The 25,281-nt window shown below is 31.0% G+C and overlaps 6 protein-coding genes across 8 annotated transcripts; 3 read left to right on the top strand and 3 right to left on the bottom strand.

Moving 5' to 3' along the window:
* Positions 1-726: 726 nt before the first annotated feature.
* On the top strand, positions 727-5,719 carry LOC113397409 (tyrosine-protein phosphatase corkscrew). The gene is made up of 2 exons (XM_026635728.2): positions 727-1,070; positions 2,111-5,719. Exon 2 carries the CDS (start codon positions 2,212-2,214, stop codon positions 4,099-4,101), a length of 1,890 nt encoding a protein of 629 aa, XP_026491513.1. The 5' UTR covers positions 727-1,070; positions 2,111-2,211; the 3' UTR covers positions 4,102-5,719.
* Positions 5,720-6,728: 1,009 nt separating this feature from the next.
* Ype (Yippee) lies at positions 6,729-7,814 on the bottom strand. Its single transcript, XM_026635652.2, has 3 exons — positions 7,557-7,814; positions 7,322-7,481; positions 6,729-7,017 (listed from the first exon to the last, which is right to left on the bottom strand). The coding sequence occupies exons 1-3, from the start codon at positions 7,672-7,674 to the stop codon at positions 6,930-6,932; spliced, it is 366 nt and encodes a 121-aa protein (XP_026491437.1). The 5' UTR covers positions 7,675-7,814; the 3' UTR covers positions 6,729-6,929.
* A 91-nt stretch (positions 7,815-7,905) lies between these two features.
* Positions 7,906-22,762, top strand: LOC113397347 (phosphatidylinositol N-acetylglucosaminyltransferase subunit A). 2 transcript variants are annotated; one of them, XM_064219295.1, is made up of 3 exons: positions 7,906-7,915; positions 20,622-20,670; positions 20,744-22,762. In XM_064219295.1, exons 2-3 carry the CDS (start codon positions 20,656-20,658, stop codon positions 22,040-22,042), a joined length of 1,314 nt encoding a protein of 437 aa, XP_064075365.1. In that variant the 5' UTR covers positions 7,906-7,915; positions 20,622-20,655; the 3' UTR covers positions 22,043-22,762. The 2 variants fall into 2 exon arrangements, with proteins under 2 accessions (XP_064075365.1, XP_026491432.1); XM_026635647.2 differs by lacking the exon at positions 7,906-7,915 and having other exon boundaries at positions 20,485-20,670.
* Positions 8,420-15,600, top strand: LOC113397346 (TBC1 domain family member 19). Its single transcript, XM_026635646.2, has 11 exons — positions 8,420-8,694; positions 8,769-8,903; positions 9,853-10,027; positions 10,287-10,374; positions 10,471-10,531; positions 10,652-10,885; positions 11,024-11,161; positions 11,571-11,721; positions 12,142-12,251; positions 12,516-12,607; positions 15,187-15,600. Exons 1-11 carry the CDS (start codon positions 8,593-8,595, stop codon positions 15,440-15,442), a joined length of 1,542 nt encoding a protein of 513 aa, XP_026491431.1. The 5' UTR covers positions 8,420-8,592; the 3' UTR covers positions 15,443-15,600.
* Positions 16,370-20,137, bottom strand: LOC113397345 (alkylated DNA repair protein alkB homolog 8). Its single transcript, XM_026635645.2, has 8 exons — positions 19,993-20,137; positions 19,669-19,900; positions 19,253-19,567; positions 18,762-18,921; positions 18,421-18,673; positions 17,971-18,126; positions 17,682-17,846; positions 16,370-16,792 (listed from the first exon to the last, which is right to left on the bottom strand). The coding sequence occupies exons 1-8, from the start codon at positions 20,086-20,088 to the stop codon at positions 16,397-16,399; spliced, it is 1,773 nt and encodes a 590-aa protein (XP_026491430.2). The 5' UTR covers positions 20,089-20,137; the 3' UTR covers positions 16,370-16,396.
* On the bottom strand, positions 22,409-25,202 carry LOC113397349 (clathrin light chain). 2 transcript variants are annotated; one of them, XM_026635650.2, is made up of 6 exons: positions 24,930-25,202; positions 24,529-24,708; positions 24,201-24,312; positions 23,697-23,708; positions 23,024-23,212; positions 22,409-22,729 (listed from the first exon to the last, which is right to left on the bottom strand). In XM_026635650.2, exons 1-6 carry the CDS (start codon positions 25,093-25,095, stop codon positions 22,723-22,725), a joined length of 666 nt encoding a protein of 221 aa, XP_026491435.2. In that variant the 5' UTR covers positions 25,096-25,202; the 3' UTR covers positions 22,409-22,722. The 2 variants fall into 2 exon arrangements, with proteins under 2 accessions (XP_026491435.2, XP_026491436.2); XM_026635651.2 differs by lacking the exon at positions 23,697-23,708.
* Positions 25,203-25,281: the final 79 nt, after the last annotated feature.

Here is a 25,281-nt window from a genome sequence, read left to right on the forward strand (position 1 = left end):
ATATTTTTAAAACAAAGTAATAAAATGTTGTGTCCCGAAGGTGCCCAGCTTCAAATTGAGAACTCTTTAAAGAATGAAGAAAATGCTTGTAGTATGAAAAACAATGTTGAAGGTCCGGATAATTTGGAACTGAATGCTTATAAAACTTCTAAAAGCTGGAAGAAATCTATTACAAATTTTTTTCGAAATCAACTTCGATCTACTAAATCAAATGATGTATGAAATTGTAAATTTTATTCGATGAAGACGTAGTTCATTTTTTTGTTTATTTAAATTTAACCAGTATAATTGCAGGGCGATCGACCAACGGGTAAACAAGATCAATTTGAAGAGAAGGAGATAGCTCCTGAGCAAAAATGGCAATCGTTGGGAAAAGTTTTTAAGCGTCAAAGTTTTGCTGAGCACTGGCGGAATTCTCCAGTTCAGCAGGGAGAATCTTCATCTCAAAACAAACGTCATGCTATTCGGAAAGTGTTTTCTAGCTATTTGGGGAAATCTCAAAAATGTAAATCTGATTCTCTTGAAAATTAATATTTATTCGATAGTGAAAGTAATTAAATAAATTTATTTTATTGATTTGTTTTCTTTTTAAGTGTTATGAGTTTTAACAAATTTACTGGTAATAATAGTATTAGTATAGTACACATTTAAAGTGTGTTTTTTTTTAAATATCACAATAAAAATATATATGGCAATAAAATAATTACCTTGCAATCCACATTTTATCTGTCATTTAGTGACGGCCTTTGACATAGAACAAAAAAAAAAACGAAAAGTTGTGTGACATTTCCGCAGGCCCTCAAGGAATGAAATTAATTTTTGGCTTTTCGTTTAAAATAATGTCCAGGATTATGTGTTTATTTTATGTTTATTTAATTAATGGTGCATAAAGAGGTCGCTTTAATTTTACGTACATATATTATTTAATGTGCGCTACTTTACTCGTGAATACGCCCTTGAAAACAGTGATACAAAAAGTCTAAAGTCAGCATAGCAACAACACTTCAGAGGATTTAATTCTTGTTTTAAAGAAAATTACAGTTTGCAGTCTGTAGAAGTGCCTTTTTGAGGTAAGGATAAAGGAGAATATTAAAAAGAACGCTAAATTTGATTATGTATATATCTACAATTCCTTGTTTTACTATACTTATCTTTGTGTATGTTCAATCATAGTATGTCTAACTGTGTGTGCGACGTTAAAAAGAGTATGTACGTTATACACTCCTAGAGCTTTTAGTTTGTTTTAAGTAATTGCTTTAATTTATTTTATCCTAATTTTTATACCTAATCATTACTTCATTGAAACTGATTGATCTTGTTTTATTAAACATATTTATGATTAAAAAAAAACATTATTTTCGTATTTTATCTTTTATAATAATAATTTTGATAAGGTTGCAAATGCATGAAAGATATCTAAAACATAAAATAATTGCAATTAAACTAAACTTCTAATATACTAATTGTGCTATTCAAATTTATACTTCTCTTTTTAAATTGAACCTAATTTGATTGAGTACTATCATTCAATATCAGTAAACAGTCAGTTTTGGTTGATTTGCTATAATGTTTCTTGATATTCTAGACTTACACTTAAATATATTTTAAGGCTTGTATATAATATTGTATAGAATTAGTTTTCAAAATTTTATCGACATCAACCCTCGAATTCACATAGTAGATAAATTAAATAAATAAAAAAATCAACACACAGTGGTCTATAGAAAGACAATATTTATGAAGGCACATCAGCTATGTGATTTGAAATAGGTAGTTCTGCCCATATTCATTATATTAATCCTCATGGATTAGCTAAGCATACGAGCAAATAGACAACCTGTTAGTAAGTGATCAGCACAGCAGATCATAAGAAATATTAACCAGGTATATTGACGGACATTAACAATGCATCACTATCCTTGGCCTAAGATAAAGATATTATGTGCCTTGTAACTGTATATACAATGTTTACTCATCCTTTTAACCAAACACAACAATACTAGTTTTGCTGTGTGGAGGTAGTAACAAATATTATGGATGGGTGGTATGTCATAACATCTGATATGAAATTTTGAGTAATGAAATGATATTTCAATTTTTTTATTTTCAGATGTGTGCTGAAGATATATGGAGGTTAAGGCTAGTAGAGGATAACAGTTTAATTGGATAAGTAGATTTTAAGTGTAATAGTGGTGCTTTTGTTAATGTAAGATGATAACTCGGAGATGGTTTCATCCATCATTGAATGGAGTGGATGCAGAAAAATTGTTACTAGAGTCTGGCCGAGATGGATATTTCCTGGCTAGACCGAGCATGAGCAACAAAGGTGATTTCACTTTATCTGTGCGGAGAGGGACTGAAGTAATCCACATTAAAATACAAAATAATGGCGAATTTCTTGATCTATATGGAGGCGAAAAATTTGCCACACTATCCGAATTGGTTCAGTTCTACATGGACAATCAGGGCCAATTACGCGAAAAAAACGGTAATATCATCCGAATAAAGACACCTCTTAATTGTGCTGATCCCACGACTGAAAGGTGGTATCATGGTCAACTCACCGCTAAGGAGGCAGAACGGATGATGCTAGAGAATGGTAAAAATGGTTCATTTCTGGTAAGAGAATCGCAGCGGCAGCCAGGTGACTTTGTGCTCTCTGTACGCACGCGAGATAGAGTTACGCATGTGATAATAAGGCGAAAGGACAATAAGTATGATGTTGGCGGAGGTCAATCTTTTGACGATCTTGTCAGTCTCATAGAACACTATCGAAACTATCCTATGGTCGAAACAACGGGTGATGTGTTGAGGCTTATTCAACCGTTCAACGCAACACGTATTCAAGTGCACCACTTCCATACACGAGTTAAACAACTGCAGAAAGAAAACGAGGGACCGATAGAGAGCATGGCGTACAAACAAGGTTTCTGGGAGGAATTTGAAACTTTACAAATGATGGAAAATTTACAGCTTTTTGATAGAATGGAAGGTTCTAAGCCAGAAAATATTAGAAAAAACAGATATAAAAATATTATTCCATTTGATCACACCCGAGTTATTCTACGGGACATTCCATCTGACGCCCCACCGGGTTCCGATTATATTAATGCAAATTACATCCGTTGCGATTTCATTGATTCCAATTCTGACTCACAGGATTTGAACGGAAGTAACGAGAATAACTCTCCCCACGCTAAAGACGGCACGTCAAAAATAAAAGGGAAATCATCACCCACTCACAAGGGAGTCATTATCACGCAAGAAAAACCAAGAGAAATTTCAAAAGGTTACGGTAATGGCACTCACAAGCTTATACCTCCTTTCGAACTCAATGTTCTCCGTACGAATCCAAACTACGTAAACACTACCATACCAAAATCTACGGAAGTAATTGAAAATGGCGATCCGGACAAGGTATATAATAAAATCTACATCGCTACACAAGGTTGTCTCTCAACCACGATTTATCAGTTTTGGTCGATGATATGGCAGGAAGACGTACGCATCATAATTATGACAACAAAAGAAATAGAGCGCGGTAAAGTAAAGTGTGAGCGGTACTGGCCCGAACTTAATAAGACGGAAGTGATAAAAAAGTATACCATTTACAACGAGTCCGAGTCTTCCACTCAAGATTACACTTTACGGCGTTTTGTTGTGACGAAGAAAGATGAACCGAGTATCAAGAGGACCATATATCATTTTCACTTCACTGCATGGCCCGACCACGGGGTACCTTCGGAACCAGGTCGAGTGCTAAACATTTTACTCGACGTTAACTACAGGCTGCAGCAAATAATGACCGGCCCAGATCCACCAAGCCAGGCTGTTGTGTGCGTCCATTGCTCGGCAGGCATCGGCAGAACTGGTACATTCATTGTTATTGATATGATTCTGGATCAAATACGGAAAGAGGGCTTCGATTGTGAAATAGATATTCATCGGACAGTACAGATGGTTCGAGACCAACGATCTGGTATGGTACAGAACGAGGCTCAATATAAGTTCATATACATGGCCTTGCTAGAGTTTATTGAAACTGAAAAACAGCGAGTGGGACTCCGGCCTGCGCCAGCTTCAGAAGCTCCGCGTATGTGATCCCTGTTAAAATTTATTCAAAGTAAGAGAATCCTTTCTCAAATATTTGTAAACGCTTTATCGAATGAAAAAAGTAAGGAACTTTCGTTCCTTAGATTAGAGATTTGAAATGCAAATCGATAGTTTAATAGATGTTACATATATGTAACTTTTAAATCCTTTCTGTGCAGATTTTAAATTTGTCGATAGATTTATTGTAATGCAATACTTTATATAAATGAGAAGATATTTTTCACTGATTGTTATGAAAATATTAAGAATACTTTATAATAAGTTACTCCTTTCGAAGGACACAAATTAACAGCGACCCAAGCCAATAAGTTAGTCACCGTGTTTTTCTTTGGACGATAAAGAGTGAATCTGAAAATAGCAATTTAAATTTTCCTGTTTATTATATTGCTTCATATGCATAAAAGATACTTTATATTTTTCTTTATAAAAGTTGCGATGGAGTAATTATGTATATTTAAAACAATTAGCTCTAGCATTCATTATTATTTCTCAGAAATCTTGTAATTCGAATACGCTTCACTGGTAATTAAAACGAGATTGAAAATAATAAATCTTATAAAGTTCAACTATAGTACCTAATTGTTGGTGATAAATAATATAAAATATGAAACGGAGACCTGATAATGTTTCAAATGATTTAATTGCTTTAAAATTGTACTATATGAAGTCAGGAGGTTGACTTTAATGTGATCTCGAATCGATTTTGAATTAGACAGAGTATATTTTTTATTTGCATACGATATGAGTAATTGAGTTAGAAAAAACACGAACTTTTAATTTGAAACAACTTCAGTAGAACACATAATGAAAATACATCGATATATTTGCCTCATCTAAAGCAAACAGATATTAGCTGTAAATCTATAGTAACCATAATATTTTTCTATTGTAATGGTAATTTTTTTTTTTATAATTTTAATAGGATTTGTAGTTGAGGCGACCTTTTTTTATAAATTATCTTTCGGCCATGATACCTCTAATCCACACAAATAATATTTTTTAAAGTATGTAATGTAATAAGGTAGTTATAGTGTGTCGATATATCTACCTACCAATGAAATAATTTTTATCTAAATATTTGATAGTGTTTATTCTATACTAGTTTTTGAGCCTGATGATTGTGTTTTTGATTTTTTTTTATTTTGGCAACTGACAGGTGCTTACGGAGTTTGTCTCATATTTCGCCTTAGGCGATGGTGCGATATTTTTTTTAAGAAATTTATTTTCTATTTGTGTATATGATATTGAGTTTGAATCAATTGAGTGATCTGTTATAAAGCACAATATAATATGTATAAAATTGTTATAATTATTTTGTAATTTATTTATTTGGAATATTTTGACGTGCTATTTAGAGAATAACATGTTATTCTCATAAAATTATAATTATTGATATCACATTGCTCTGTATAGATAATGCATTGCTCAATTGATTTAAATCTTTTCTACGTTGTTGGCATTTTATTTATAATATATTCCAATTTGTAAAGCTGAGCTTATGTATTTTGCGTGGAGATAAATACAGAAACAAAAAAAATGTTATCTGGCAAATGATATATGTTGTGTTATATAATATAATAATGAATAAAATGTGATATTGTACAAATATGTAATTTTTATTATAATAATAAAATAATGGCTCCCTGTCCATATTACGGCCGAAAAATCTCGAAAGCTTCCACCTGCACATGTGATGTGATTATGTACTCTCTCACGTTAAATTAGATGCACGACGAGACGCGATCCAGATAATTGGCGCAGGACCAAAAGCTTTACATCCTTTGCAACACATACGATGCTCCTTACTAGAGCATTACTGCTACTCAAATAATGTTTACAGGTCTGGTCTTGTTCGTGGATTCGAATGGTCTTAATTCACATATGACTAGACCAATGTTTTTGACTCTACTCACCTATATAAAGCGATAATTAACCTAAATAATTTATGATCTATTTTGAAATTATTAACATATGTATGCATGTTTTTTTTCTTTTAAAATATATAGACTAAATTTATGGAGAAATTACAGAAATTAGACAACAAGACAAAAAATTGTGAGCAAAATTTTTAAGTCTCTTTATTTCATTATATTATAGTATGTTTTAGTACAACTTTGACTCTTTACTAGAGATGAAAATATTTAACCTTAATTTAATATATACAAATCTACAACACTATAATTTTTGTTTGTAAACTATATTTTGAAGGATTTTTTTCATTCTGTTCTCATATATATACATACATATATTTATGCCATAAAAGTAACCATTGTATTCCAAACAACTTAATACACTGTAAATATCATTTAAATCAGTTGTTTGTAACCATCAGAACAGACAATCTTTCTCATTATTATTTGTTTAGTCAGAAACTTATTTAATTTAAATACCAAGACATTGCTATAAAACAGTAAATTCAACTTATTTATACTGTACTTACAATTACCACAAAATAAATGAAGGTATAGTTTTCATAATATCTTTAGTAACTATCAACTTTTAAATTACTTTATCTTGTATGATGTATGATTCAGTTTATTTTACCATTTTGAGAGTATTTTAAATATTTATTGACTTTAGCATCATTTTTTAACATTTTAATTAACAACAAGCAATATAATATAATATTAAATTTTTATTTCCAGTATCTACTCTTCAACTGTCAGTTTAGGGAGCCAGATCAATGCAGTTTGTGGTTTAAACTATGGTACATATAAGAAAGAATACAATTCTTAAAAATTATATGTTTGATAAGAGAATATCTAAATGTGACCTCATTCTCAATATATTTTCAGTAATTTAACTATTCAGGTAAATCAATCATCATTATTTACTGGAATTTCTTCAATGCCTTCAGTTTCATTCACTAATGCTCGTTCCAAGATTACTCTTCCCTCTTTGTACCTGAAAAATACATTTCGGAATATTTTATTATTTTTAAAAACAAATGTATATATATCAATAAATAAAAATTAGAATCATAAATCTTAAAGATTATTGGTACTTTTTTATTACATGACTGGTAATTTAATAAGTACATAAACTGCGACTCATAATATCTACTATGTATTATATATGTATTTATTTATTACAATTGTTTTCTAAAAATCTAAAGACAATTAATCACAGCTAGTATTGGTTCACTAGAAGAGATCCTTTTTTGGGATAAGTCTGCCTCTGTACAAATATAATTTTAAACATATAATACCTCTGATTCTCTTCTGTAGCAAATTCGTAGACCCAACCGAGCTTAGTTGTGCAATTTTTGCAAGAAACATCGCGAACCATATGTCTCCCAGTCAGCATCACTCTATCCTGTACTTCAGAATAAACTAGGTTTACCACTTTGTGGAACAGAAACGCGCGACCTGTAAAAAAATAAAATTCAATCATATATGTTTACTAACTTTGTTTATCAGAAATCATCAGCTGTTCCCTGTTACCTGTCGCCCCAGTGAATCGGGTGCTGATTAATTCGGAACGATTTGTTAATACTACATCACACGCAGCACATGAAAACAAACGAGTTCCACCAATATGATCCAAAAATATTTTACCCATTTTACGATTTCCTTTGTTCAGAAGGGACAGAGTTTAGAAGCCATATCATAATGCTTATATTAGTAATTTGACGTATGTAAGCGTAACCAAAATAAACTTCAAGTTGTTGATTGTTTCAAAGAGTATTTGGAGACATTATTCTATTTGTCTTTGACAAAGAATGAAACCGAGTTCTTTTTCATCGAGTTTATTCGATTAACTATCGTTATTATAATTTTTTATATGATAAGTATTTGAAGCATGTCTGACTATTAAAATAAGGTTGGAATATACCTATCTGTAGGTTTTAATATCTTATCCCGTTTCTTATGTGATTCGTGCGACGCCTCAACCAAGTTAAAGAATATCGTTAAAATGGCTGTTATTAATTATGGACTTTAAATCATTTAAAGTCAGTTATTAATAATAATTAAAATAAGTCAATACTTTAACTGATCAAATTTATAGAAACAATTTTTACTTTTATTAACTAGTTACTCAACACTCAAAGTCAATAAGATATATAGATATGCATGGAAGAATTTTACTTAGGAATAGGATTATAGCAATTCCCAACTAGGAATAAATCAATTCTTAACACAATACAAAGAGATTTAAGATCTATCTTAACAGTAAATCTTTGCCTTTAATTTAATTATAACAATTTTTATCGATTGTTTAAAAATATATTGTATTTATTGAAAGTTCGTATTCCGACACTAACTGTATTATTAATAAAGATATATCAATAAAATACTAAAATTGCTATTTAATTTTTTGTACAATAATAATATGTATTACCTCATTTCTTTAGGCCTTTGTTACTTCGTTGCCTTAGTTACAGCAACTTCAATTTCCACGTGAAGTATGTTTTTTAATAAAAAAGTAAACAAAGTCTAGTCAGTAACAATTTTACAAAATTAAAATATTTTCGTAACAATGGAAAACATAAAAGAAGAAACAATTCACCATACAGCTATGAAATTGGCGGAAGAAATCAAAAACCTTTCAATATATAAATCATTTTACAGTGATGTACAAGTCAGTAGTCTCTATTGTACAATAAGATTAATAACTAGATATTACATAATTGAAGGATTTTTTTCAACCAACAGAAACTGGTGTCATCACCAAGTGTGAAAAAGGAAGATTTTAAGCAAACTTTACAACAGGCAATGAAAGAAAAAGGTTTAGATACAAAATTAAGAAATACAGTTTTTCATTGGGTTCGAACACAGAACAAACAAAATGTAAGTAAAATGTGTTTTTTTTATAAATTAAAAAACGGACTCATATTAAAATGAGAAAATTAAATACCTTAGACATTCGATAGAAAAACAAATATCGCATAAGAAATAAATTTAAGAAAGATCCAAATACTTCATTCTTACAATTTCAATTTTTAATTAAGTACCTTGTTCTTATTAATTAAATATGAGTTACATAGGTTACGTAATTGCTTTTTTTTATTATATATAAAGACAGACTTTATTTGCCAATATTAATTAGTTTAAATTATTCAAGTCAGGGCCTTAACCAGTAATTTATTTATATAAATATATCCCGTACAGGGATTAAATTTGAGATTAAAAAATTAAGTTGAATTAAATTGTAGTATATCGGGAGTAAAGCATTTTTAAAAATTCGTCGCGTAAGAGGATGAAGTTAAGGATGAAAGTTTGTATGGAAGCTTGCCTTTTTTATATTAGAATTATTGAAATTAGCGTTCTGTTTAAAAGCAAAAGACGGTTAATAATTATTTTTTAATGTTAAAAATTGGGATTTTAATATTACTATATTGGTAGCAATTTAAGCAAATTAAAATAAACAAACTTTAAAAGGAGAGGAGAACCTAAGTTTGAAGTATATATATATATATATATATATATATATAACTATTGATTTAGTTATATCAAAAGTTACTTCGAAAACGATATTAGAAGCCGACTATTTTGAAACTCCAAACATCTCTAAAAACAGCAATGACTCATGGCTGTACTTTGCTATACCACAATTATTGTAAAGTTTTTATTTTACGATGATTATTATTGTTCACAGTCATGATGTTAATGATTAGAACTTATATTTTAACCCAACATAACTATAAAGCAACTTTTTAAAATATTTTGTACCCGAAGTCTAACACATACCAAACTAGACGTACTAAGAAATGTATTAGATTAAATATATTTTTTTTAGAAATTAGATCCTTTAACATCGTTATCGAAAGCCAGTGCTCAATGGGAGAAAAGAATTCACAAATCACTAAACTCGATGTGCTCAGACTTAGAGACTTCTCTGGCTAAAATAAGATCGCAAAGCGAGCAGGAAGAACTTGCAGACAAATGGAATGAGCTCAGCACATATAGCCTGGGTAAAATAATTTGAATGCGTCTTTATTTAATATTTGCTAAAAATAAAGTTATTTTAAAATATATATCATTCAATAGGTTTTTGTCGCACGACAACAATTTTTACTTGTAATATTTAAAATAAAATTGAGAATAAAGATAAAACTGACGAGCAAACTAATAAGATTATTACATAATAATGTATTATAAATAAAATAATGTATTTTATATGTAATAATGTATTATAAATGAAATAATATAATGTATTATAAATTCTTTTAGATTTATCAAAATATAGACCAGTTTACGCACCAAAAGATTTTTTAGATGTTTTACTAACATTATCTGGATACGTACCATTTACAAAAGAGTGAGTAGTTAGTAAAGTTACAGTCTTAAAGTTCAATTTAATTTGGTTCTTACTTCTAGATGTGTTCTAAGTACTAATGAATATAAAATGTTTCAGAGACGAACCGAAATGGGAATTTGCTCATCTACCTCTACAAGTCAAGACGTTAGATCAATTGGTATTAACAAGTTATACTTATCCGCCTCGAAGGATCTTTTTATTTTATTTTTGTCTATGATTATATGTACATGTTATATCCAACAATCTAAAATAATTTAAATCACGTGTATATTTTTAGCGTAAGATATACCAAGAATGGGCCAACGGAGAACCGTTACTCGGTGTAAATCCAAACATGCCTAGTACGGTTCCAGGTTTCGCGACCCTAGAAGCTGAGCGAATAGGGCTAGGTGAGAGGGTTGCAGTGTTGGGATACGCTCCTGTTATACAAGAGTACCTGAAAAAGGGCAGTCCTCAATGTCTAAGGGCTAAATTATGGTCACAGGTGCTGGGCGCTGATGTTAAACAGCAGGCAAGGATGATAGATTTAAATTATATGCTCGATTCCCAACAATACACCTAATATACCGTATTTGGCTTAGGCAAGTAATAACAAATTACTTGACACTATCTTTAGAATTAAAGCATAATAAGAAAATTGTATTTGCAGCAAATTATATACTTCAACCAACTAAAGAAAAATGTGCTAGAAGTGGACTTGATGATTGACAAGCTCATTTTCAAAGACGTACAGCTAACAGCCTCCAATGACGATCAGTACTTCGTGTTTGAAGATTTGCTATATCAGGTAAATTTGAGAATTGATAATATATTTAATAAAATACGAAAAATTATGGAATCACGATACTTTTGCGATTATCATGTTTAATATAGACTTGTCACTAATTAACAATTATAATTGGTAATTACTAATTGTTGACTGTTGTCAATTGAGGGCATTGAAAATTAAACAGTGAAATATTAAAAGGTATAATTTATAAATCCAGGTACCAACTTTTAAAGGATGAATAGAAATATGCCGATTAATGATATTTTCAAATCCTCTTAAGTGTCGAGCGAGCAGTCGCAATTGAATTTCCATCTTCCTTCTTAACTCTGTGTGTTTTAAAACAATACAATTCGATTATAAATAAATGGGGCAGGGACAAGCGATCGACGATGACGTTAAGGGGGCGTGGACTGTGCGTTGTGTGCAGGTGATGCTGTGCTTCTCCCGCGACGGCGAGGCGGCGCGCGCGGCGGGCGCGAGCGCGCTGCGCGTGGCCGTCAAGGGCCGCCACGCGCCCGACTGCCTCATCGCCTTCCCGCCCAGCGGTGTCATACCCTTCCACGGGTTCACCATGTACGGTATGGCAATTTAAATCGAAATTTTTATTAATTATACTTAAGTTTTTTTAATAGATGTACAAATTAGTTGACAACCGTGGCATAGCTCGCATTTTAGGTGTTAATCGTCAGGTCTGAGGCATAAAAATCTATATCCAGCCTTGGGGTTCATGCTTGCTTCATAACAAATTTCTTCAAATTCGATTCAGTGATTTGGCCGTAAAGGAGCAACAGACAGACATAGTTACTCTCGCATTTGTTATTATTAGTATAGATAGCAACTGTAAAACTTTATCTGTATAGTCCTTGATGGATGGAATCCGATAGAAAAAAAAACCATAGTATTTTATTATAGTGTTTCTTATATACTTAACGTTATATATTTTTACCATTTTTTTTTTTTGATAAAATAGACCCTTAAATAATTAATATCTTTTGCAGCAACTCCATTCTGTTATTTATATGACGACCCTGTACAACTATATTTTATGTTTCGCGCCTTTTATATGCGCTACTGGCATCGATTGCATTATATCTCTACACATCCTCAGGTAAACTATGAACTATTCAATGCGGCTTTAAAGTTAGACGAATAAAGCCATCATAAAGAGCGCTAGTAGCTATAAGTACTCGACCAATGACATCGCGTCAATTTGCTGTCAAATGTTGTTTATTTGGCTTTTTTCCTGTTATGATTAGAATAGAGTATACAATGTTAAAGCATACATACCTAGCTAAAGGCGACGTCGTTTTTTATTTATTTTTATCCCTAAAACTTAGATTTACTATATTGTCAAGGAAATGCTTAATTTTAGGGAATAGTTTCTCTCTGTCTTCTGTATGAGAGATTGCTTGAAGCAAACGAACCTCTGCTTTGGATTCACTTCAGGAATATCAATATTAATCCGTAAGTGTTTTTGTTTTTTAATAAAACGTATGAATTCGTCCTAATAAGTAAATAATTAGTATAACATTACCATGTATATATACATATATATGCCCTTTGGATGAGCTTTTTAATCTTATCTGATTATCACAAATCGACAATGAGATATAGACATAGACAATTTTGCTACTTTGTACTTATATGATATGAAGTTAATAATATATATTCAAGCATCGTTATAATGTCATATGTCATATGACATATTATTTTGGGGTAATGCTGCCGATATTGAATCTGTTTTTATTTTACAAAAGAGAGTAATCCGGTCTATTTATAATCTTAGAGCTAGAGACTCTCTTTGGGATGTTTTTAACAAAGTAGGAATACTCACTGTTGCGTCACAATATATTTACAACAATATTATGTGTATTCACAGTAGCATTGATCACTTTGATAAAATCAGTGATAATCATTGTATGTGTACAAGAAGTATATATATATAAGCTTAGATCGCCAAGTTTCCGACTCCGCAAACTCAATAAATCATTCTTGGGGCAAGGTATCCGCTTCTATAATAAAATTCCGCATTTCATAGATTCAAGTCATTTGTAAAAAATACTTTAGTAAAGAAGGCATATTATTCGATACAAGATTATATTGATGATAAAAAAGCATGGAGTTGATGCTTGTTAACTTCCAGGCAGCATAACATACATATAATTGTATTTAACTAACATAACTGTATTTTTAGACGTTAAAAAAAAATAACTACTAGTTACTAGTTTCTTGCCGGTTCTTCTCGGTAGAATCTACATTCCGAACCGGTGGTAGCTTTACTTTAAATATTTTGTTAAATGATGTTTCAAAAGTGCTTGTAAAAGCCTACTTGAATGAATGTATATTTTGATTTGATTTGAACGAATATATATCAATGTCAGAATTGTTTTAATTTTAAGTCCGATGAAAACATAAATACAGCTAACAGTAGTAACATCTCATCAAATTTTCTTTGCCATTTATCATACACTAGAAGTTTATAAATCACTTAAATCTCAATGAACACAAAGGGTTTGGTAGTGATAATCTTCCACCGGTCTTTATATAAAGATTATATGGTTTCTGAATCATCAAATCACCCCCCCACCAACACTGTTTTATAAGGTTTAGATCAATTACTACTAGCTTGTTTTACGTTACACAGATTTCAGCAAAGCTTTCGATGAAGTTAATCACTTGCTTTTAATACACAAACTTAAACAATTAGGTGTAGGTGGAGCGTTTCTCAATTGGTTTACATCGTATTTGCAGAATATAACTTTTAAAGTCGTCATCAGTAGTCATTGTTCGGATAAGTGTTGTCAGGCATTCCGCAGGGATCACATCTCGGACCACTTCTTTTTAACGTATTTATTAATGACATCACTACATGTTTTTTACCACGAAAGCCATTTCTTATTTGCCGATGATCTAAAATTAATAAAGCCTATAGTTACAAACGCTGATATAAATAAATTGCAAAAAAATATTAACAGATTGGAGATTTGGTGTAGCGTTAACAATGTGATACTAAATATAAATAAATGTCACTACGTACAATTTACCCGCAATAAAAAGGCTGAGCCAAACAAATATTACATTAAAAGACATCAAATTTCACCATTGCACTGTATACGAGACCTTGGAGTTACTTTAATTTTTGAACTGAGATACGACACACACATATATTTAATATTGTATCTAAGGGATATAAAATGTTGGTTGTATTCTCCGTAATATGAAGGACTTCAAGAAAATTTCTACCAAAATTAAAATATTCATGACTCTAGTTCATCCCATACTGGAATACAATAGCAATATATGGAATCCACAGTACGATATCCACATCAATAGATTAGAAAAAGTTCAAAAACACTTTCTTTACCATCTCTCTTTCAGCGATTTACAGGCTAAAACATAACGAGTTATAACGACAAACTTAAATATTATCACATGACCATAAATATTATAAATCGTAGAAATATTACGGACCTTATATTTCTGCACAAACTAATAAATGGAGTGATAGATTGTAGTAATCTTCTTCAAAAGATTCAAGCTAATGCTCCTTCTCGCTTGCCCGTATAAAAGTATATAACCCATTTAATATTCCTACATTTAAATTAAACTTAGGACATAACGCTGTTGTTCCAAGGCTCTGTAGACAATATAACACACTTTCTAGAATCAATAATGACCTCGATATTCATTGTTACAGCTTGCTCAAGTTCAGAGTGTGCCTCACTAATCTTTTAACCTAATAGTAATATAATAATAAAACAAAATGTTCAATTAATAAGCTTATTCTTAATTTTAAGTTGCTAATTTGTATTTGTATTGCTATGTATTATTTTTTCACTTTTTATCTTAATTGTATTTAAGTATTTTTTGCTTAATAGTGCATGCTGTGGTCTTCTATAATTGAAGGAGCACACAATATTCTGAAAATAAAACTGTATTTAGTATATATCTTTAGTTGGAGACTCATAAATTAAATAAATAAATAAAAAATAATTATATATATGTTCTAATTGTTCTATGTATAATACATTTAACTTTTTCAGTATTCGAGTGGTATTTAAATGGTTAATGCGAGCGTTCAGTGGACATCTCCCACCCGATCAATTGTTGCTTTTATGGGACGCGATCCTCGGTTACGACTGTTTAGAAATTCTTCCATTATTAGCTTTAGCTATACTAAGTTTTAGAAAAGAAAATATTTTTCAAGTCAATACACTGCAAAATGTTGATGCTGTTTTAGCAGATTTATCGACCATATCTGTTATACCGTTATTACAATTAGCTTTAATGAAATCCTAGTTGTGGAACAAATTATACATTTAAAGTCCACAAATATTCATTAAATGTGTTCCCTTTATTTTTCGTTTATGCTTTACGTAAATAAGGGGCTTTTGAGATATGCAATTTTCCAATGAGATAATGATGGAAAAAAATATTGGAACTATTGAAGTGTGAATTTAAATTTAATAACCCATTCTAAAATGGTTTAGTAAATTTAAATTAGAAATTAAATTAGACATGAAATTATATGAAATCTATTGTCAAAATAACGAGTAAAATGTTTCTGATTTTCATTATAAAGTTTAAAAATTGAAAAAGTAGAGGAATAATAATACTTCTTTTTTAAATTATTGAGCACTGTTATTGAACGTGTTTTACGTGGCAATTTTGAATAAATATAGTAAAATTAATTCTCTTACCTACACACGATTAAAATGAATTCCGATATTTTTTAAAATTATTAATTTAAGTTTTTACCTTTTGTTAATAGCAATATAAGATTTTCAGAAATCGTAAAAGTATTATTAAATGAAAATAATATTGTTGTTTAAATATATACATCCATGTTTATTTGGTATATGGTTGAAACAATACTGTTTTTATTACTACATTAACTGTAGAGTAAACACAACATTTAAATAATATAATTGTTATCCCAAATATTGTTTGTATAGAATTTTTATAGGATTTTTTTGTTTTGTAGACGAATTTATTGTAATAAAGTGTTATGTTAACTTTGTTTTATTTCTTTAGATATATTAAATAAAAATATAACCCACTAGGTCCAAAATACAAAAATCTATAAAATATCAGGGTCAATAATTAAAAAATATAAAAAAATTTATAGCTCCTGAAAAGAATGGAATAAAATATATACGAATATTTTTTATAGGATTTTTTATGAACAATTTATGTTTAAATAAAACTGTTAGTTTTAAACATTTGATAAATCATTTATTGCTTAAATAAAAATTAAATCTTTTTACATATTACACACCAGTTACCTTCCTCATAAAAACTTTTTTCAACGACTAAATCGGGTAAATCACACAATTTATCTAATTCACCTTTTTCAAAAACGTGATAGTATCGTAGCAAGGTTGTACTGGATTCGTTTTCAATTTTTTTCTCCTTGATGTTTCTTAACTTCCACGGGACGAGAAGATCATTGTGTTTAAACTGTGTTCGGTTTTCATGTATCGGTAGATTGAGGCCTCCGACTGTTGAATGTACGCTAGCATCCAGATTTTCTTTATCCTTACAGAGATAGTTTGACTTTGTTTGATCTTTCGCCCAAACTGTTACTAGAGCTCGACCGCCGGGACGTAACAGATTAGCTATCGTGGATACAGCCTGCAGTCTTCTTGCCTGTTAGGAAAATAATTTTTAATTATTAAAAATAATACTAGATAACGTCTTGAGTCGGCTGGCAATCTGAAACGTTTTGACATCTCACATCACACTAAGAGATTTATAAGATTAAGTATTTTAAAGAAATGTTGCTCTTCCTTTATTAATGTCAAAAACCACCAACAGATCGGAAATAAACTCCTCAGATATAGGAAGAACCTAACCGAATAGAACTGAAATAAATGCAACGGGTTTTTATTAACATTAAATTTAACAATTACTGGTTTTACAAGACGGTTAATTAAATTATATTTTTTATTTGAAATGGTCAGAAGCTATAGTTTCATCTCAACGATTTACTAAATCGTTTGAAATTATTTAATATTTTAATATTACTGTATGTTTTCTGGGATCCTGTTGTAAAAGCGTATTGTATTGTGTTTCTCGCGTTATTGAAACGTAATAAACGTAATAATAAGAGATATAATAGAAATTCCTAATATACCGTAAATTGCAATGCACGGGGATTTTTACATTTGCATTTCACATTGTTAGTGATGATGTCGTCCAGGCGATTTCGGTCACGGCGGCCAGTCTCATGGGAGACCAACCAAATACGCAGGACACCTTATGTGCGCAAAAACAGGGGGGGCTCTCTCTCTCTCCATCACTCTCATAATTAGATGAGAAGGCAAATCCGACACGAGCGAAAGTTCAGGCACACATCCAACGGCTTAAGGTGCGCTCCGAGGCGTGGGAGTGTACACACTTCCAACTTTCAGACTTCGGACAGCTACTGAGAATATGTCGACACAAAATCCAATAACTTTTTATCGTCCCAACCTGGGGTTTGAAGCCAAAACCTCCACAGCTGTGGTCTTATATAAAGCTTATTGTTAACTGGTACCTGGTTGCTGAAGTGGTGTATAACCGCGACGCAGATGACGACGTCGGCGATGCGCGCGCGCAGGCCGGCGCCGAGCAGGTCGAGGCGCACGCAGTCCGCGCCCGCCACGCCGCGCGACTGGCGCCGGCACTCGTCCAGCAGCCCACTGCTGCGCTCGCCCGCTATCTGGACAACGCACGGAATACACGATGTCAGGCCCCTAAATATCTTTTTGTTGTACCCTTCCTGTCGGAGAGGTAATTTCGAATACATATATACAGATAACAGAACAAATAACAGAGAAACTTACTTGCAAAATATCATTACGCTTGAGTACATTTTTGCCATTTCCGGCTCCTAGATCCAGGACAATGGAGCCAGGTGGTGTATTTTTGAGAAATTCCACCACTTTTGGCCAAGGCTTGTGTCGTGTCGAACTGAAATGACCAGCTATTTGTTCATATACCTGTCGATGTAAGATTTTACATTTACTATATAATAGAAGGCATTAGGTTCCAGCAGAATAGAATAGCCATGTCAACCCGTTGGTAAGCCAACAAGACAAATAGCCAAACTTGGCCAAAAACAGTGAAGTAATAGACTGTAAATATCTCTCAGCTGGGTTTCTACTTTTTGAGGAGAGGAAAAGATCTGAATAATATTCATTCTAAATCATATAATGCTAGTTAACAGGTTTTCGTTTTTCTATAAGAAATGTTTAGCAAATTAAATGTGATGCAGTTCAATCACTAGATAATACCTGGTGCACATGAAGTTCTTCTAACTTTGAAGCTACTTCATCTCCAATAATATCTGACTTATTATTATCACACAGCATTTTGTATCCACATTCACATTTACCCTGTCTAGTTTTACGAAAAGTTAGGGATATCCTCATTTGTCTCATTACTGTGTCATTTGTTAGTACTCTGACTTGTTCTGATGTATTTGAATTACGAATTTCAATAACGGGGTCCCATGTTCTTGGTTGAATACCGTGTTGCCAGTCATATCTGCTTTCAATTCAAATATATGTGTATTATAGCTTATTAACCACATCATAAATAAAGATATTATAGTTTATGGAGTAAGTTACCTCACCTTGCATCCCCTTGCATCACTAATAGTGATCTAGCTGGGACTGAAAGTGGAACATATTTGCCAGTATGATGCTTCCAATCCATGACCACAGAAGAACCCAAAGATAATGACAGTATTGTATCATCAAATGGACTATGTCTGTCAACATGGGACGGTATCCCTGAAATATGATAAATAATTTGAAAAAGAATAGCATTCATTTCATTGCTGTTCAACTAACAGTCCAATAATTATGTGAATTGTGAGTGTACTGTTATTTAACGTATTATATGTCATTTTAATTGTAAACATCTATCTCTACCATGTTTTTTTATTAAACAAGAAACTATAATTTATATTGTTTTTTTTATTACTATACTGCCAGTATTATAGTCCTTTAAAACATTATAACTATACTTTCTTGTATGACAATTCTAAAGTAATGAACTAAAATTAAATACAAACTACTAGACAAAAGTAATAGCTATTTAAGATGAAACAAAAAGTATTACCTTGCCCAGGACTATACTTATTGACTGTCAGTTGATCAGGTATTCTAAATTCAATTCCATAACTGCTTAGCCTTTCCCATAGAATGTTACATTCCTCTGGTATATTCTCAGACAAAGGTGAACTCAAGTCAACATCATTACTTCCATATCTAAATTCATAGCCAAAATGTTTTACTTGTCTATTCTTCAGATTTGACTCATCAATCCAGTCAAAGAGTTGCAAAAATGCTCTCTCCTCTGTTTCTGATATGAAATCTGTTAACAAATATAATCCCTCAGGATCGTTTGACGTACATACAACTTCGGAGTTTGGCACTGAAAATATGTAAATTTTTAAAAGGTATAGTTTAAGGTAAAATTTTAAATTAAATTACAGTTGTGTAAGTACACTTATTTTAACCTATGTTAATACTCACCATTCTTAACATAATTCATATAAATTGGTACATTGCCTGCCCTTTCTTTTCCATTGTAGGCATCATAGAAAAGTTTCGCATTTTCTGAACTATGGAAAACTATGAAACAATGCGATTCTCCTTTTTCCGCTATAAAGTTCTTCAGCTTTACACTTGGTAGTATATTTAACATCTTAACAACATCTTGTTTTTCAAAGCCAGTTGCTTGGCCCACATTACATAAAACTATATTCTAAAAGAAATATTAGAAAATATTTAATGTTCATTCTTCTAATTACTAAAAAGGTGTATAAAAATATGGTTACTTAAAAAAAAATAACTAACTGATTCAGAACCTTCGGAACATATTATTCCTTTAGAAATTTTTAGGCGTGCAGCAAATCTTTTTCTTTTTCTTTCAGTTTTTTTTGCTTCGTCCATAATTATTTATAATAAGTATACTATTTTTATTTAGGAAATAGTGTCCTCGTGTGCAATGAAACTAAACTAGCTCTTATCTGCCACTTGCCAGTGATTACTGATTAGTGAGTTGTGACTTGTGAGTGAGAGTGAGAGATTGACAGTGACAGTTTTAATCTAGATTATATCTAGACATAATAACGAAAAAAATCGTCACATCGGGACTGAAGTTTGGACGTTTCACATATATAATCTATTCTAATTCTAACTAATCAACTTTAATGTAGGTATATACAATTGTTTTTCAGTTAAGTAGATTATCCAGGAGTTAAGGAATAATATTCTGATCATAGATAATACATATAAACTGAACATATGTATGTAATACTAATCATTGTTTATTAATCATTTATTATTGGAGGTTTGTCAACTCAGTTGTCACTACACTAGTGTCATAAAAGTTATCAACCAGCGCTAAGTTGAATAAGATAAATGGTGTAAAATATGGATGAAATCTTAATTGTTAAGTGACTGGTTACTTAACAATTGAAGTTAAGTTTACTTGAAGGATTATGATGCTTACTTACAATGAATATTCAGACGGTATGTTTTTTAAAAACAATAAATACCTTCTTATTATACTCTATATTTATATTAATGGGACTATTTATTTTAGGAGCCTACCAAAAACAAGAAAAGGCAGATAATCTGCATGGCCTCCGACTTCTTCTACCCGAATACAGGCGGTGTAGAAGAACATATCTACAATTTGTCACAATGTTTAATCAAACGTGGCCACAAAGTCATTGTAATTACTCACAGTTACGGTGACCGTATCGGCGTTAGATATTTAACTGCGGGTCTCAAAGTTTATTATTTACCTATACGAGTATTTTATTCACAATGTGCACTTCCGACTATGATTTGTAATATAGCTGTAGTACGTTATATTCTTATAAGAGAATGTATTGAAATAGTACACGGTCACTCTGCTTTTAGTGTTTTAGCACACGAGGTGTCTATTATAGGTAAATTAATGGGTCTTAAAACTGTATTCACTGATCATAGCTTATTTGGTTTTGCTGATATGTCAGCAGTATTAACAAATAAGTATTTGCAAATGTGTTTATGTGAATGTGATCATTGCATCTGTGTCTCGCACACTGGTAAAGAAAATACAGTCTTAAGGGCGAAAGTTAAAGCTCATAAAGTTTCTGTTATTCCTAATGCGGTAGATGCCTATACTTTTACACCAGACCCAAGTCAAAGAGACCCAAATGTCATAACTATTGTTATCATTTCAAGATTAGTCTACAGAAAAGGTGTTGATTTAATGGCTGCTGTCATTGCTGCACTGTGTCCAAAATATCCTCAAATAAGGTTTGTGGTTGGAGGTGATGGTCCTAAAATGTGGTTACTACAAGAAGTAAGAGAGCAAAAAGGTTTTCAACATTGTGTCACATTACTAGGTAGTCTTAAGCATTCGGAAGTTAGAGATGTTTTAGTCAAAGGTGACATTTTTTTGAACACTTCATTGACTGAGGCATATTGTATGGCAATTGTGGAAGCAGCATCATGTGGGTTAAAAGTTGTGTCTACAAAAGTAGGGGGCATTCCTGAGGTGTTACCTCAGAACATGATATACTTAACAGAACCTGATGTAACCAGTATTGTAGCTGGAATAGAAATGGCTATGAAAGATTTAAAGGATGGCAATATTTTATGCCCTTATGAATGTAATAAAATGGTAAGAAAAATGTATAGTTGGATGGATATCACTAGAAGAACTGAAATAGTCTATAATAGAATATTATTAAATAAAAATAAACCCTTAGGTCAACAATTAAGAACTTATCTCAGTTGTGGAGTATGGCCATTCCTCTTAGTTATAAGTTTAATGTATTTATTGTTGCAATTAGTAGAAAAGGTGTATAAAAGAAAACACATTGATATAGCAAGAGATTTACAATTTTAGAAACTATTAAATTGGATATAAAGTAAAATATTATTTTATACCAAAATTCATTCATATAAATGTTTTTTTTTTTTATAATTGTTAAATGACAGAGTCATACAATCCATTATAATATTTATGATTAAGTTTGTATTACATGGTCAATACTGCTGGCTTTAAATAGTTTAATGATTGGGATGTTTGATTTAATTTTTTTATCAAAATGACTTGTTTATGATGAATAATGAGCACAATATACCATCAGGTCACAAACAACATTTTATTTATTAGCTTGAACTCATTCTATGGGGCTTGACTGGCAAGGAAATTATCTTATTTTTCTTTTATATATGGAGACTGAAATAAGGGTGTATATAATAAAAGTAATTTTTGTTTGGAATGATATTTATTTTAATTACTATGACCAAATAAGAAAGAGGCTACCCTCAATATTAAAGCAATACTGGAGACCATTTCTAAATACAAAATTTAAATAAATAACATATGCAGAGGGCTGTTCAATCTTTTATACATTAACTAGAACACTGTTATCACAACATGCTCTCTGAATTAATATTAAACATGTATATAAATATCAATTTATAATAAAATGTGAATTAATATCACTAAGACTGATGTTTAGACAAATATTCAGGCTAATAACAATAATTATTTTCTTAGCAAATCTTGTTTTTATCTATTCAAGCTCTGTGAACAAAAGAAATATACATTATTAGTTAATAATCAAGTTTTATTATTAAACCCTATAATTAATAATTATAATATGTCTAGTAATAGCATATCCACCATTAGATAATGTAATTTTTTGGTAGAATAGATGATCCCAATGGTGTTAGATGAATTTAAGAAAATGCACTTCTCAAAACCCTATGTGAAAGTACAGGTACAGATTTATAGTCTAATTAAATTATTTTAAGTTATATCTCTTGACATAGAAATATACAATCTTCACTTAAAATATTATTCTTCAAAATGACTTACACTTTAGTAGTACGAGGTGGGTACTTAGGACGAACTCCCGATTGCTTGAGTTGCAGTACGATGGAGCGTAAACGCGCAACATCACGTCCTCGGCGCGGCCCAAAGTCGCATAGCTCAGAAACGCGAGCCCACTCGTTACCATCTTCTGGGCCACTTTCAGAGCCTCTAGCTAGAGCTCGTTCAGCATTTCTATAAAGTGTGTTTTGTTTATTAATTAGCAGTTTTGGTTTACAATCAGAGCAATTTATTAATTACAATGATTTATGAGGTCAAAAATATGATTTTATTTCTTTATTTTCATTACAATAATGTATTAAGTTTATATAATTATTCATAGATACAGTTTAAAATATATTATATGAATACCAACTGCTATTCAAATATTTAAATATATACTATAGTATAATATAAAAATTATGAATATAAAAACAGACACAGAATTGAAAATTAAAACAGAAGTCATGTTGACTTTTTGTTGAAAATAATAAAATCTCATCAGTCATTTTGTAATTACATAACAATGTAATTTACATGTATTAATTTAACAGTAATTCCCCTGTTAAAATTGATCCCTCAAATGTTTAAAAATTAAATGAAAACACCACAACATCCAACACCAATTTGGTGATACATGTTAGTACCATTTCCAGTATAACTATTCTTGTATACTCACTTAGCAGATTCCCTGCCAGCATCGAAAAGAAAATATAGTATTAGTAAGTATTTTCAGCATGCAAAGGACACTAATTACTTTGTCCATTATGTAATCATGTAACAATATAAATATATGAGACAATTTACATAATATTTGTATTGTAACATAATGAATTAATAATACTACTAATTTAACAGTACACATTAGAATAAAAAAAACATACATATAGATAAGTTTAAAATGTCTATCAATAAATACAATATAGCTTTGTAATTGATATTCAATTCACAGTTTTTTTTGTAGAATAGAGGTATCAATGAAAAACAATTTATTTATCAACACTGATAATTCTAAAAAAATAACATTGTAATGTTTATGAGGCTAAATGTTAAGTATGCCTAACTTATCATAATTTACACATTTTATGTGCCTTATTGCTGCAATCATAGGAAAAACTATATTATTGCAGTATAGTTATTAATTAACAATATATTTAAGTATGATTCTAATTTCATATATTACCTATTTGCTGCCTTTGTCTTGGCTATTTGCTCTTCATGGGTCTTGTACCAGTCTTCCAATTCTTTCTTTGCAACTTTTAACATTTCCTGTTTCTTAGTCTCTTCTTCTGCATCTATAAATGTATTTAAGCTTCATTAAACTAATTAAGTTACAAGTAACATTTTATGACATTCAGATTTTTTAAAATCAATATTTAATCTTATTAATGAGGTAGGTTTCAATGTCGTATATATTACTCTAGGTTAAGGTATAGTTTATATTAAGTGAAATTTTGTTGAAATGAAATTACATAAAATAAAATTTTATTTTGACATTATTTTATTCATACCTTTCTCTTCCAATCTTTTCTTTTGTTCTTCTCTCCATAGTTTTATCTTCTCAGGCTCCTCCCGTTCTTGCCTGAAGACAGGTGTTACGGCTGGTGCAGGTGTAGTCACAGGTGCCGATGAGGTAGTAAGATCATCATCAAGCAGCCCATTTGCTTCAAATACAGCTGCACTGGGGACCTCTAAAAGTAAATAATGTACATTCTGTATATAATATTACCATTAATTACTTTTCGGGAATGTTTTACAAATTCAAATAATGTACGCTTAATATAAGAGCACTGGCTTTTCATACATCGGACGAACATTTTTACTTGTCCGTAACGATTGATTATATCACATCGCCATATAGTATTGATATTTTAACTTAATGTTCCACAAAATATTGGGAGCAACTATTTACCAACGAAGTCATCAAATCCATTTGATGCCGATGATACAGTAACAGGGGGCGGAGCACTTGTTTCCAATTCATCTTCAAGGCCAGCCAATTGATTTTGTTCCCGAGCTAAGAATTCTGCCGCAGGATCCACTTCAGGTTGTACAAAAGTATCACCGAAATCATCCATTATTAAATAATTTTACGAACACCCAAGAAAAATTAAGCTGACAAACGTTGACGTCGAATTCGTCGAATAAATATACCAAAGATAATTTAATTATTGACAGTCATAGAAGAGACATTGCTATACTCGTCAATAAAATATCTTTCATATGGCAATTTCATCAAACGTCATACTTATAGGTGACAGCAG

This window comes from Vanessa tameamea, chromosome 3 (genome assembly GCF_037043105.1).
Source record: "Vanessa tameamea isolate UH-Manoa-2023 chromosome 3, ilVanTame1 primary haplotype, whole genome shotgun sequence".
Lineage (NCBI taxonomy): Eukaryota > Metazoa > Arthropoda > Insecta > Lepidoptera > Nymphalidae > Vanessa > Vanessa tameamea.